Consider the following 14,681-nt stretch of genomic DNA (forward strand, 5'->3'; position numbering starts at 1 on the left):
GAGAAAATACAGATAACTCGGACATTGCTAATTGCAAACTGTGATTTGCATACAATCAAATTGTCGATTGACAAATGACAATTGAAAGCGCAATATTAATTTTGGGTCACGAATTCAGAGCACAAGATTGAGAAAAACGTTCTAACAATCGAACTATTGATTTCGAAAAAGCGAATTGCGCTATATTGTTAATTTTTGTGATATTTCCGCCGGAGCTGCTTGCTTCGCGTGTGAGAGTGTGAGAGTTAGGGAGAAGGGGGAATCATCCTTTTGCAGTCGTGCTTTTTAGGACAACCATCACGAAGGATAAAAGGAGGGGGAAGTTTCGTTGACGGCTGTCGTTTTACGCGAGACAGCGCAAAGCTGATAAGTGGAACATACGCTCCAGCATCTTGCTATTTTGTAGTGAACTCTCTACCAGATCGGACCATTCATTCAGGGAAAGAACCGTCGCAAGTCTCTGCAGCCAGGATCGAACTCGCTATCGTAATCCTCGCGGGAAGTAAGCTGCAATTTCGTTCACATTTGTTCGTAAGTTGTCTAACGTTTTGTTCTATCGTCGCGATTTTTTCCGATGTTTTGAATTTATAATACGCCATAATGCGTGACAGAATGCACTGCATTTTTGAGTATAATTATCATTTTAAACGGATATAAAGAGCATATTGGATTGTTAATAACAAATTGATAGCAATCAATAAAATTTATAGTTAACGTTGAGATGTTTCTCTCCAAAATCTAAAAGGGAAAGAGAGAAAGAGAGGCAACTTGTTAATTAAAATTATTTAATTGTTAAATAATGTTTTTTAAATAATATTTGCATATAATAGATTGTAATAAAAAAATCACAATTAAATAAAATCAACGGTATAATCATAAATGATATTGTTTATAATAATATATTGACACGAACACATAATTGGTTATAAATTTTATGGTAAAATCTATTGATACATTCTCTTTATTTCTTCTTTCATATGAATATATATTTAAAGTAAAGTTCTCGTTACTGACTATCAATACGCTGCAGTTTTAAGCATCTATTCCATTTATCGCCTTCCATGGACAAGTAACGAATGCTCTTAAAATAACGAATTAGAAAATTTTTCGCTTCAACATATACTATGCAACTATAGTCGAACAATTTCGTTGATATAGATTGATACTCGAAATACGTAATTATTTTCAATGTACAATTATATCTCCTACATTAATTAATTTGTAAAGATGCGAAGCACTTTTTTTTCCTAAAGAAACTGAAATTTCCAAAAGTTTTTGAAATCGAAAAGTTTATAGTTCGATAAAAGCGCAATCATTATTTACTTCTTTAGTTTTTATTGTTTATATAAATTTACAATTTTAAAAGTTTGCAAGCTACAAATAAAAGATTTGTTAAAAAATTCTTATTAGATTAAATAAAAAAAATGTATCTATTTTTTCTCCTGAAATTTATTGTTAATTAGTCTAAAATCATTTTTATCTGATCTTAATTTTGTTTGAAATTTTTTAGTTTGAATCTTCTTCAAATATTGACTTTGTAAATTTACTTTGCTGCTTACTTTGCTTTTACTGCTCGATATTTTCTTGGAACAGATATTGATTAGTAAATTTCGAAATCAGTCGAAGAATCTGTAAGATCATCGTGATAATTTTATGATGCTCTATGTAAACACATGTAACGTGTAATATCTTTCCATTTTTTCATATTTTCGACTGCATCTAGTGATTAGAAGATTCAAAACTTTGCAACTCGGAATAAAATCGCACGGTAACAATCTGCGATTATTTTCTCCGTTAATGCTTTTCAAATATTCCATATATTCAATTCTTCCATATGTTGCGCAGATTAATCTTCTATATGGCATACTTTCTTAAATTGTTATCCTGTTTATCAGAGCGGGATTAAAGAATCTTATGGAGACTTCTTATAAACACAGCACATGCTATGCACATACATGTATAATCATAAATTGTCACGTAAACGCCGAAACGTTTCGTTGTGTATACACGTTGACATTCTCAGTATGTTTTGCCCTTAGTCGGTTTTGTCCATATATTCAAGGTCCGTTACGCAGAAAGATGGAATGTATAATTGTGAGCATCGAACTTCTCTTATATTAGTTAGATCAGATGTTCTATTCAGATGTTCAAAATATCAATGAACAAAAATTAGACGCACAAAAAATTATATATTTATATATTATAATATATATGTATAAATGATTTTTAAATTTCTGTAACATATGCATCTCTCTTCTGTACGACACACTTTCGGTTGTCTTGCTTATAAGAATGGAATAGGATTTTCTGAAAACTCATAATTAACAGAATAAATATCCAGAACATAGTTTGTTAATTTATGCAAACATTTATTAATTGAAACATTTCGCTTCATTATTTTTTATTTATATATTGTTGATTGAATACTTAATATCTTCATTATATTGAAAGAGATAAAATATTCGTGAACATCAAACTTCTTATGTTAGTCGGATCAAATTGCTCAAACGTTCAAAATTTGGCAAGTAAAAAACAGGAGCATACAAAAAATCTTACATAATAAGTAATTTTTAACTATATAATATACGCACATTTGTCTCTATCTGTCTCTGTCTCTTTCTCTCTCTCTCTCTTTCTCTCTCTTATTTACCACTATCATTGTTAAAATCATTATGCTAACTATCATCCATAGCATGCAACAACATTGTGTTTTTATCAGAGTTTCTAAGAGAAAGCTTATATGAATTTTCATTAGATATTGAAATTTCACATTTTTAATAAATACAACAGCTTTTTTATTGAATGGAATAATCTTGTTAACATATTTTATGTACAATTAGCTTAGTGCAGTTTTGAGACGAAATGCAATAACAAAATGCAAATTGCGGCAGTTAAGAATTAAAACGGCAGAGCGGTTTAAAACGAAAGAGAGAGAGAGAAAGAGAGAGAGAGAGAGAGAGAGAGAGAGAGAGAGAGAAAGAGAGAGAGAGAGAAAGAGAGAGAGAGAGAGAGCAATTTCGCTGCAACACAATTGCAATTACATTGCAACATGTGCTCGAGTTTCTTTTGTATGCAATTCGTGCGACTGAAAGTAAAATTATGAGAAATGGAAAAAGAAAGACAATGTTACAAAGATAAAATATTGATAAAAAAAACTAGACTGTCATCTATTATATGGTGAAAATTATCACGTTGGATATGCATACATATATTAATATATATTATATATTATATATACACATTAATATGTTATACATTAATATGTTATATTGATTCTTATCGTCTTATTCATACATTTATATTATCGTAGTCTTTATTAATTATTTCAAAAATAAAGCGTTTATTAAAATAATTGCAATTAATTTTTAAACATAATATTCTTTTTCTTAGTATATCCCAAATGCCGCAAATATATATAATTCATGAACGACAGTTTGGATTTGTTGATAAAATAAATGAGCTAAACCGCAACGATACATTCGAAATGCAATTGTACCGACTTTGTTCTGTAATTTTCACGCGCATTGCTTTACGCAATTTGCGATCTCGTAATCGTGTTATGTATAGTGAAGGACATAAACGACATAAAAGAGGGAAGTTAGGGGAAACAATGAGAAAATTCTTCGTTGCTTCTCGAAGATTCCTGTTTCCAAGATTATATTCTTCTAGATTATTATACTTTATGTATAAAAGAACATTACTGTTGAATGGAAATATAAAGTTTCGATATATGAGTGAATCGAAAAACGTACAACTAAAAAGATAATTCTTCATGCAAAAATAAATGCAAAAAAATTTTTAGAGTAAACTTTTTTTCTAGACTTTGTTTTTGCAGAAAATTTTGAAAATTTAAATCAATAACATATTACGCGCTTTTATAATTTTAAGTAATTTCTAACGAACAACTAACTTTCTAACAACTTTGTGTTATATGTTATCGAATTTTTCTGGACATGGATTATTTAAATACCAATAAAAAATTATACAATATTTAAAACACCCTTTCTATTAATATAATAATTGTATTTTAATCTTATATCATGTATCATAATTCTTATACATAACAGTGTAACATTATTCTTATACATAATAGTGAATTACTTAAATTGTTTTACTTAAAGAAAAATGAGTTAAAGAAAGTAAAAATTATTATCGCGAAGTTGGACGATTCATGACGAATGATTTGGGTTGAGCGAATTGTAAAGATTAAAAAAGATAAATGAGATACATGAGCGTTTTGGTTGATCTTACACTGTTTATTCAAATTCGTTTAAAAATCCTCTTTCGATAAAAGAATTTAATCTCTTTTACTCGGGACAAGATCAAGTACGATCCTTAGAAAGAATGAAGATTAATGAGTAGATAATAATTTAATAATAATGAGTAAATAATAATTTAATAATTTAATTATTTAAAAATCTGAGTTTCTTCACAAATTACTAGAACAAAATATTTTTTTTAATCGGTACATGAGATTTTTTTATATTTAATGATAAATGATTATTTAGATGATTAAACTTCTAGTACGTATGTATGTATGTTTGTTTCGTAGTTATTATATTAATACGAAGATTATTAATTAGAACGACACAAGAGTGATTCCAATTTTTAGGTTCTGACTGATGATTACAATCATTTTATATAGTTAAAATTAATAATAACAAATAAAAGTGTGTTATGTATAAAAAAGGTATATGGAATTAGGAATTTTTATCTATCATCGATAGTAGAAGTAGGTTACTGGGTCAGAAGATAAGCAAGGAAATGGAAAACTCGATAAACATTGATTACTAAGTTAATTTATGATTAAAAAATTTATTTAATTTAAGAGAAAAAATAGACAGAAGTTGATATATTTGCAACATGGCAATATAAGATACTCTGATCTTTCGTTGACTCACGAGAACATACCCAAGATGATATATTGATACTATAAGCATTGAATTTTGCACTGGGATGCGAATGGTATGATTCTCATGACTTTTCTTTTTTTATACTTCTTTTTTGGGGAGACTTTACTTCAATGATCATTTACTGAATTAAATATTAATTCATGATTTAGATCATGAATTAATATTTGCAAAATATTTTTCGATCAATTCTTTTGTAATTGATTTATTCTTATTTTCTGATAGTCTCTTTAATCATTAGATATTACTATAATTAGATTCTAAAGGGTCTCTTCAATAATTTTATCATTGATTTTCCTTTTGTTTCTGAATTTTTCTAAGTAGATTTAACTAAATATGGAGTTAATATTGAATGTCAGTCATATGTAAAGAATATATTTTAAACAAAGAAAGAAAATTTAACTTAACTTATTGTTAGGTCAGATATCTGCTGTTATTATTTTTCTACAATATTTTACAATCTTTATTTTTCTCTTATAATTAGAAATTGTGGAAAAGATTCACCATTGATTTATTTGTTTTTCCACAGTTACTCATTAATCTAATTACTAATTGATTATAAAATGTTGAAGGTGAGAAGGTAAACAAATTACATGTCGCAAACGGCTTTATTTACTGAATGATTTTCCTTTATCTTTCAATCAGATGATCACTGTTGCAACTCCACAAGAAAGGAATCGTAGTAGAACGTAATATTTATTAAATAAAATATTGTACTATTTTACACTTGTGCATATATATATATTAATAAATAAAATCGATCTCTCGAAATGAATTTGATGAGATATAACATAAAATAATTGAAAATCAATTAAGTTTAAAAAAGCTTCAAAAAACTATGTTACTAATTTTTAAAATTTCAAAATTAGTTTTCTCAAAAACCTGATATGAATCAATTTTATTTTACATTTTTTATTTATTTCTGTACTAGAATGTTCTGAATCACTTTCTTTTCGTTCGGCCCACTTTCCTTTGCATTTCCACTGCACTATGTTTTCAATTTACCATGTATAAAATGGATAGACGCGTCTTCAAGATAACTTAGTCAGCACGATAGTCATTCGCGATGCTACGTGTAACAGCATACGTTCAATCTCGAGAAAAGACATCATACACCATGGAATTAGTAGGTCATGCTCCTCTTTAACATCCTTTGCTTTCTTTTGACTATTGGCGAGTATTCTATTCATCTTTAATTGGAAATTGGATGGAATACGTTATCAATAATCAATAATATCTAAATACTTAATAAAAAATCACTTCTTATATTTTACATTTGATTTAACTTTTTATATTTAATTTTTGATTGCTCGGCAATTTTCTCAGTTCATCAACTCCCTATCTTTCTTTTATTGTTTTTGTTTTTAAAAAAACACAGATATCATCTTCTCAATCATCTGGAATACAAAATAATAGGCGCGTGCTTGCACGCAAGTTTTCAATTTTTTCCGCATATTGTGACAATTGTTATAAGTTTTTCGTATGTGACTTTTTTCATAAACTATGAGGCTCAGCTCGGCCTATAATCGAAAACGTAAAGTGCTACGTGATCTCGGGTTGGATGACTCGCGTCGTGCCCATCAAGTGAGAATAGGAATTTCGATCCACGATTGGCAATGACCTCAAAGACGCCATTGGCCTGCTTTCCGAAGAACCTGTTCCTGTTTGCGCGCGCCGTCATTACTTACGTGTTTCTTCCTCGTTTCACCAACTCTGTTCCGTTGGTCTCCTTTCTCCGTACCTCGAACGTGTTCTATTCAACTACATCATGTACCATTTTGAAGGCATGCCGCGAGCACTTTTACTAGAAGATCCTTGGCACTCTTGCGTGCCAAATGTAATAAAATGAATTTTATTCCAATTTTATCGCGAATTATAACTCATATAAAACTTCTTTGATTCTATGATAGATAATGATTATCATAGCTAATAAATTCCTTTTTAGTTTATTCTCATTCTTTTATTTAGATCCGAAAATATGCATAATATTCTTATATTAATTATAAGCTTTTCTCTTTGATAATTTCATGGAATTGAAAGCCCCCTATGTAGCTATGATATATATTATCATCGTAAATTGGGTAGTTAAATGAGAATTTATGACATACTGTTAGCAAAAAAGAGCATAAATTTCTTTAGAAATAATACATCGACTTAAGTTATTCCAGGTAAAGCGTTAATATTGGCATCATTCAACTATTCGCTTCCGTTGCATTTTTGTCTCGAATGGATATTTTCATCTTGGTAATATTTAAATTTTTACTTTTAACATCTTCGCGCGCGTGTATAGAGAGTAATATATAATATTTCATATTCCTCTCTCTCTCTCTCTCTCTTTCTGTCTTAAAACTGATAAAAGAATATATTTAGAATATCTTTTGTTTGAACTAACAGATATTTGTAGATGAGAAAGGAATGAAACTTAATTTTTTTATAAATCTGGATTAAAAGTATTTTTAAAAAAATAAAATATTTCTTCAAAAGTTTGACAGCCAAAATCATATTTTCACAATAAATGACAATCAAAAAAGTATCAAAAAATTTATATAGATAAAAATTTCAGTAAAATATTAAAGTATACTGTGCCACTATTTATTATATATATTTAAACATTTTCGTAGATATCATTGTTTATATAAAAAATAATAAAAATTGATTCTTGATTTTATAAATGTTTTATAAGAGCAGTTGTGGAGTTAATGTAGATTGATGATTCAACATCTATCGCTTTAAAATATCTATATTTTCTATAATTTTTTCTAATATCAAATATATATTGTTTAATATTAGAAAAAATTGTAAAGATGTATATTTTCATTTATTTATTGTATTATTAAGAGGATTAATATTATATTATGCACATGTAAACAAAATCTATAAATATTCCATATCAATTAATTCTTCTAAAATTGTTTCAATGATTGTGCGATGACAATCGAACGATAATGAAAGTAACTATCTAACTTTGTAATTTTAATGTTTTGCGACGTAGATCCTGTTTGATTTCATTATAGAAATTTAATTTCTTTTTCTGATAAACGTTTCACAAGAAACTTTGAACTACTTCATCTATCGACATTCTGAAGAAAGTAAAGGAGATCAGTTTGTAGTCAAAAATGTTTTGAAGAGAAAATTATGTTTCTCGAATCCATAATCTACTTTCTATTTAATCAATAATACCTTATAATTTTATAAATAAATTCTAATAAAGTGTTTCAAGAAAGTCTAATAATAATATTTTATAGATGAACTTATCAGATGTATGGTATACATGTACATAGAATACATGTGTTAATGTTTAATCATCGATTAATTCAATGATTAAACTTTTTGGATGCATACTTCTCGATATAAACGTTCATCGCGAATCAAGTCCCGTTAAGTTATGTTGACTCTCAACGAGAGAATGCAGAGGCGAAAGAAAGGAACATTTAGAAGTGGGGCACCTACATAATTCGCGTCGTCTTCACGTCGTCAGGGTCGCAGAACGGAAAGGAGAAACGACTAGTTTATGCGTAATTAGCCGTAAAACGTAACAAAAACATGAAAGCGCATTTAGCAATATTTATTTTATACTTCGAGGCATCTTATCTGAATTTTCTCGCTACAATTAATTCTAGAATTAGCCATCGAAACTCGTTTCCGCTTCTTCTGTGTGATTAGGGATTTTATATTAGCTGCAGTATTTCGTTAATATTTGCGGTTTATAATATTAGCTTTATTAAAAGTTACTCCCAGTAAATTGGTGATGTAACAATATTAATGGTTGAGTCTTCAAATCTCATGCAATATTTGAGATGAATGCAATATTTGAAAGGATTTACCATTCTCTAATTGATCATAACGTTTCTACGAAAATGAAATAATAGGATGGAAATTGTTTGTTTCTCGCTAAATCGCAATAATATTGCGCGTTAATATAATGTAACTGATGATTACCAGACTACTCTGGTGCAACAATCCGCTTCTTCATCGTCAAGGATCGTTACCCTCGTCGACATCATAGCATTCTCGACCGCACTTCGCTTCGTGCACAATTCAGAAGTGTCATTCTCACGAGATAGACCACGGACGTTTCTTTGATGTGTCGAAAGTCGAAGCGCTCAAAGTTTAAAAAATTCTCTTTTCCACGCGCACACTTTCCACACGTTTATATATGGCATATTAACCGCGCACAATGTCCTGAAAAGCCATAACGAGATCGTTACACGTTGTACATAATGTACGTCGAAAGCCATCAAAGAGCCGTTAATCTTTGACTAATGGCGACGTGACAATGGAAATACTGTCCTGTTATTTTACAAGTATATGTGGCAATAAAAGAGAAGAAGCAAAAGCGGAATGTCCGCATAATAAGCGGAAGAATTTTGAGGTTTACATTGATATTTCGCTCATATACGTCTATTATTAGTCGTCTATTATTTGTATAACCAATGAAATAACATGCGAATAATAAAATATATATGTGGAAGTTTAATCTTTACATTATCTTGCCAAAATGCATTGCAAAGAGAAGATTGTTTATTATTATTTTAAAATATTGATTATTTAATATATTTAAATATATATGAAAAATCATTATGATATATTATTATATAAGAACATAAATATCATTAAAAGGATGAGGCACCAATTTTCTCATATTCTTTTCAGCCATAAATAATATTATGCCGCAGAAATACATGGTTATTTGCATGCAAAATAAACGTGATTGTGTATTCAATCGAGACAAAATTTGACTAAAATGTACTGAATACTTTTATGATATCCAGATAAAAAGGCAAAGTTATTATTAGTGATTCAATAGGCCAAGTAATGACTTTTTTAATTTAATACGTCGCATATTTTACAACTAATTATGTTTTACAATATAATCTATAGATTGTTGATTCTTACACAAATTTTAGTCTTGCAAATAGGTTTCTCAAAGCTTGAGAGCTCTTTATTTTCTTTTAAAAACTGCTTGCTTAAAATTCTATACATCAGTATGTTACCAATGTGTTTGAATTATATATATGTTCCGTAAAGATTTTTCTTTGAGTATTTTAATTCGACAAAATATTTTAAGAGCATAAAAAATGTAACATATTAATTTTTTATATTATTATAATGGATAAGTAAAAAATTGCAAACATATTTTTAACATATCGTCAAGTGGCACAAAAGAACATAGTTTTTGTTTCCATTTTACAATGATAGATATCCATTGCAGATATTTCAGCAACATGGCGCCGAATTTATTCGGTAATTCAGCAACTTTATTCCTCGAAGCTTCCCAGCAAGATGTATCGCAGAAGAAAAACGCGACAGAGAAAACAACAACGCAAAAACTGTCACTGCAAAAGATACAAAACTCAAAACCTAAATATCAATGGAAGATCGTTTGGAGAAACGTGATAGCTTTTCTTTATCTTCATATCGGTGCGCTATACGGATTGTATATTTTAATTGTGGCTGCCAAAGGTTACACATTTCTATGGGGTATGTTCTATTTATACATATCTTTTCAAATATCTATATATATTTAATTTTTTCTTTTAATTACAATCAATTTGCAAAGATAATAAAAATGAATAACGTGTAATGAATTGGTAATTTCCATGTTACATAATTATAAGAAATAAATAATTGCGAGAATTGCATAATTATAAGAAATAAATAATCACTTCCCAGATAGCCAAGCTTGATATGACATATTCTGCACACAAATGCATCGCATGTATTATTATATATTTGCAGTATACTTGCTGACATCGAGATAGAATACGTTACGAATGCAGCTATATGTCTGCTTCTATATGCAAATAATTAACGAAGCAAATGGTCTGCAATATTGGTATATTACGTTGTCTACAACATGTCAATATATTGACACATTGCAATTAATTTGTTGTTAGCACATGAATTCATGTGAGTTCCACGTAACAGACATAATGCTGTCTCACCTTGTCTCTAGTTTGTTAAAATTAGTTGCTTCAATAATTATTGGCAACATGACAGCAACCTCATTGCATTTGGCTATCTGGGTTGCTATCTTTGAAAAATCTCATATCTGATTAATCGTTATTCTTAATTACAACCGACGAATACCGATTAATGGGAATAAATAATATAATAAATAGATAGCGCAAAAACTGGTAATATAATTATAATAAAAATAATAATAATAATAATTGTAAGTCGCTTGATACTTTTAAAAGATCTCATTGTGTCGTCAAATTTTATTTTATTTATCATTTTTTTTCAGCTATCATAGTCGCGCTTCTCGCAGCTATTGGTGTTACAGGAGGTGCGCACAGATTATGGGCACATCGGTCTTATAAAGCAAAATGGCCAATGAGAGTCATTCTTATGATTTTTCAGACAATGGCTTTTCAAGTAAATTTTCCAATGTTAATTATTATCACATGTTTAAATATATTAAGTATTAAAAATAAACAAAATATAATTTATTATTTTTATTTATTCAAGAAAGCATTTAATAGAGAAACTCTTTTTGAATTATTTTGTTATTATGATTGTTATTTAATTATCTACTTATATTTCGCAGAATCACATTTATGAGTGGGTGAGGGATCATAGAGTTCACCATAAATTCACAGATACGGACGCCGATCCGCATAATGCGCAGAGAGGTTTCTTTTTTTCGCATATGGGTTGGCTTATGGTTCGCAAACATCCGGATGTCATTAATAAGGGTGCCACAGTCGACATGAGCGATCTCGAGAAGGATCCCGTTGTCGTATGGCAACGTAGGTACGATAACTCATCACTAAAATAAATATTGTTCTTTAAAAAAATTAATCAACGAAATGTGTCGAGCATTGAAATATATATTTCGTAAAAGATTATTGTCCTACATCGTCGAATAAGTTTTTACATTTTACAGACTGTATATTGTCCTGATGCCGCTCTTCTGCTTCCTATTGCCCACCTGGGTGCCGTGCCACTTCTGGAACGAGAAACCTATGTATGCGTGGTACGCTACCCTCTTTAGATACACACTTTCGTTGAACCTGACTTGGCTGGTGAATTCTGCAGCTCACATCTGGGGCATGAAACCGTATGACAAGTGAGTAAGATCCACTACATCATTATATAAATTTACATAAATTTACATAAAAAGTTATTTTAAAATTCTCGTATAGAAATAAATAATTCATAATACAAAATTACTCAACTATAAAAAATATAACATAAAATAATACTAAATTAGAATTGTGGAGTGGAATAGTTATTATGATTGGAATAATTATTGATTGTAGATGGAATAAATAATTCATAATGCAAAATTACGCAACTATAAAAAATATAACATAAAATAATATTAAATTAGAATTGTAGATTGGAATAATTATTATAGATATATGAAAAGTAATTGGTAGTAGTTCTGTTCAAAACATTAAAAAAATCTTGCTTTACATTTTTTGTTGTCGATAAATGTCACATTTTTATCGGATTTGTTTGATGATTTTATACCTAAATAATGTAAATGGAACTAGGAATACATGCTATTGTTGTAATCTTTTTTTTTACAGCACCATCAGTCCCACCGACAGCATCAGCGTCGGTATCAGCGCCATGGGTGAAGGTTGGCATAATTATCATCATGTTTTCCCATGGGATTACAAAGCTGCTGAACTGGGTAACTATCGCACCAATTTTACTACTGCCATCATCGACTTCTTTGCCTGGATTGGCTGGGCATACGATTTGAAAACCGTATCGTACACTATGGTGAAGAAACGCGCTGCCAGAACAGGTGATGGTTCGAGGTATGAGCGAACAACTGACCATCACAATACACATCATCATACGGACGATGGTCCTGCTATATGGGGTTGGGGAGATACCGATATGGCTGCTGAAGACATACAAAAAGTCGAGATAATCAACAAGAGCGATTAGTTACAAGATCCGGCCTTTCTGGTTTCGAGCCGGATTTGCATAAAACATGTGTAATTGCAAATATTTAACGAAGTTATATAAGCCGATCACTAGTGTCGAAAAATTGATGACAACAATGGCAACAAATTGATTTTATTCCTTTTCAAATAATTCTCTTGTAAATTATGCAGCCGATGGAAATGCGACGTTTATTGTGACAAAATGTAAAGCGAAATTTTTTTAATGTTTTGAACAGAACTACTACTAATTACTCTTTTTATATCTATAAATATCTATATCTATAATTATTCCAATCTACAATTCTAATTTAATACTATTTTATGTTAGATCACATTTTTTATAGTTACATAATTTTGCATTGATTAGTTTTTTGTATACGAGAATTTTAAAACTATATAATTGCAAAAATATAAATGCAAAAATTGAATTGCAAATTATATAATTGTAAAATTATAATTGCAAATTTATATAACATACAAAACTACATAAAAAACAACATATAAAAATATGTACAAAAAATTGCATGTGTACCAATTATATAAGACATCTTAGTCGAATGCACACGTTCGCTGTAAAATTATGCAAGAAAATCATTGCTATATAAGAAAATAATCACCCAAAGAAGAGTAATCAATCGTTTTACTAACGTCAATTAATATTTATATAATTGTATATTATTTTTCATATATTGTTACATTGTTCCTTTCTTCAAGTTGAAAAATATTACGAATTCGACTTACAAAAAAATGAGAAAAAAATCTTAAGAGTCGACTTCTTCTCAAATTGACCAAACTTTAGGATCGATCGATCAAAGAGTTTTCAATCGGGGATCTAACCACAAAGAGCGCCTTCTATATGGTTTTGAAATAGTGTTCGTTTAAAAAAGCTCGACTCTGTCAAAAAATCTATTGAACTTTCGAAAGGTATATAAAATTAGATTATTTTCGACTGGATTTACACAACTATTTTTTATGTATTATTTGATATATCTTAAAGATTTGCATTTTTCTTAAAAATAATATTAAGAAATAAATAATTTTTATATAATTGAATAGGAAAACACTTTTTAAGAATTAAGGTTTTAAAATGTAATCTTATTCTCCATTTAGTCTAAATGGATTTCAAATTCGAGAATAAATTTGTAAGAATTAATTACATAAACATAACTTTAATTTTGAAGGTTGAAAATTTCTAATCCTTATAATATTTTCAAGGAAAAATATATTTCAAATTAATCAAAAGGTACATAAATAAAATACTGAAACTCTATATATTATCACACGTAAGTCGTCGTACTCAAGAATGATATATACAAGACATGGCGTATTTATAATTAATCTAATGCGAGCGAGTCGCTCAAAATAATTGATCGGCGAATTAGCGTGCTGGCGTTTCATACAATCATTATGTACCTAGGAATCAAATTCATTTGTGGCCTTCTGAATAACTAACTTTCGTATTAATTTGTATCAAGATTGCTTCAAAATTATCTCGATACAAACTAATAAACTGTCTCGTGTCAATTCTTTAATGACTAAAATGCGAAAGAACATAATCAATTTTTAATATTGTTGTAATAGTATCGAGTATAGTTTAATAGAAAGCTTAAAAATAATCAGTAATGGGCGTAAAACCATTTATTACACTTTATAAAAAAGCGGAAATTATTAAGATGATAAAAAATTCGTAAACATATGAGGGACAGTTAACAATTTCAAGTTTTAACGACTATTAATCATGTAGATGAGTACCAAAATCGCACATTAATTTTGTATATAAACGCGATTATAATTAGTAAATTTTCATATCGTGTTTTAATGGACTCCTGATTTCTTTCAACATAATGACGCTAAAGATACCATA

At 29.1% G+C, this 14,681-nt stretch overlaps 1 protein-coding gene across 1 annotated transcript; it reads left to right on the plus strand.

The window, feature by feature from the left end:
* Positions 1-353: 353 nt before the first annotated feature.
* LOC105256921 (acyl-CoA Delta(11) desaturase) lies at positions 354-12,821 on the plus strand. Its single transcript, XM_011267203.2, has 6 exons — positions 354-531; positions 10,123-10,391; positions 11,158-11,288; positions 11,461-11,666; positions 11,800-11,982; positions 12,449-12,821. Exons 2-6 carry the CDS (start codon positions 10,136-10,138, stop codon positions 12,816-12,818), a joined length of 1,146 nt encoding a protein of 381 aa, XP_011265505.1. The 5' UTR covers positions 354-531; positions 10,123-10,135; the 3' UTR covers positions 12,819-12,821.
* The last annotated feature ends 1,860 nt before the right edge of the window (positions 12,822-14,681 follow it).

Source organism: Camponotus floridanus, unplaced genomic scaffold, assembly GCF_003227725.1.
Source record: "Camponotus floridanus strain SB8 unplaced genomic scaffold, Cflo_v7.5 scaffold246, whole genome shotgun sequence".
NCBI classification, from domain to species: domain Eukaryota; kingdom Metazoa; phylum Arthropoda; class Insecta; order Hymenoptera; family Formicidae; genus Camponotus; species Camponotus floridanus.

Coding starts and splice junctions, on each gene's coding strand:
- LOC105256921 (XM_011267203.2), top strand. CDS start 10,136: ATGGCGCCGAATTTATTCGGTAATTCAGCAACTTTATTCCTCGAAGCT. Junction 11,667..11,799: donor GTTGTCGTATGGCAACGTAG/GTACGATAACTC, acceptor TACATTTTACAG/ACTGTATATTGTCCTGATGC. Junction 11,983..12,448: donor GGCATGAAACCGTATGACAA/GTGAGTAAGATC, acceptor TTTTTTTTACAG/CACCATCAGTCCCACCGACA.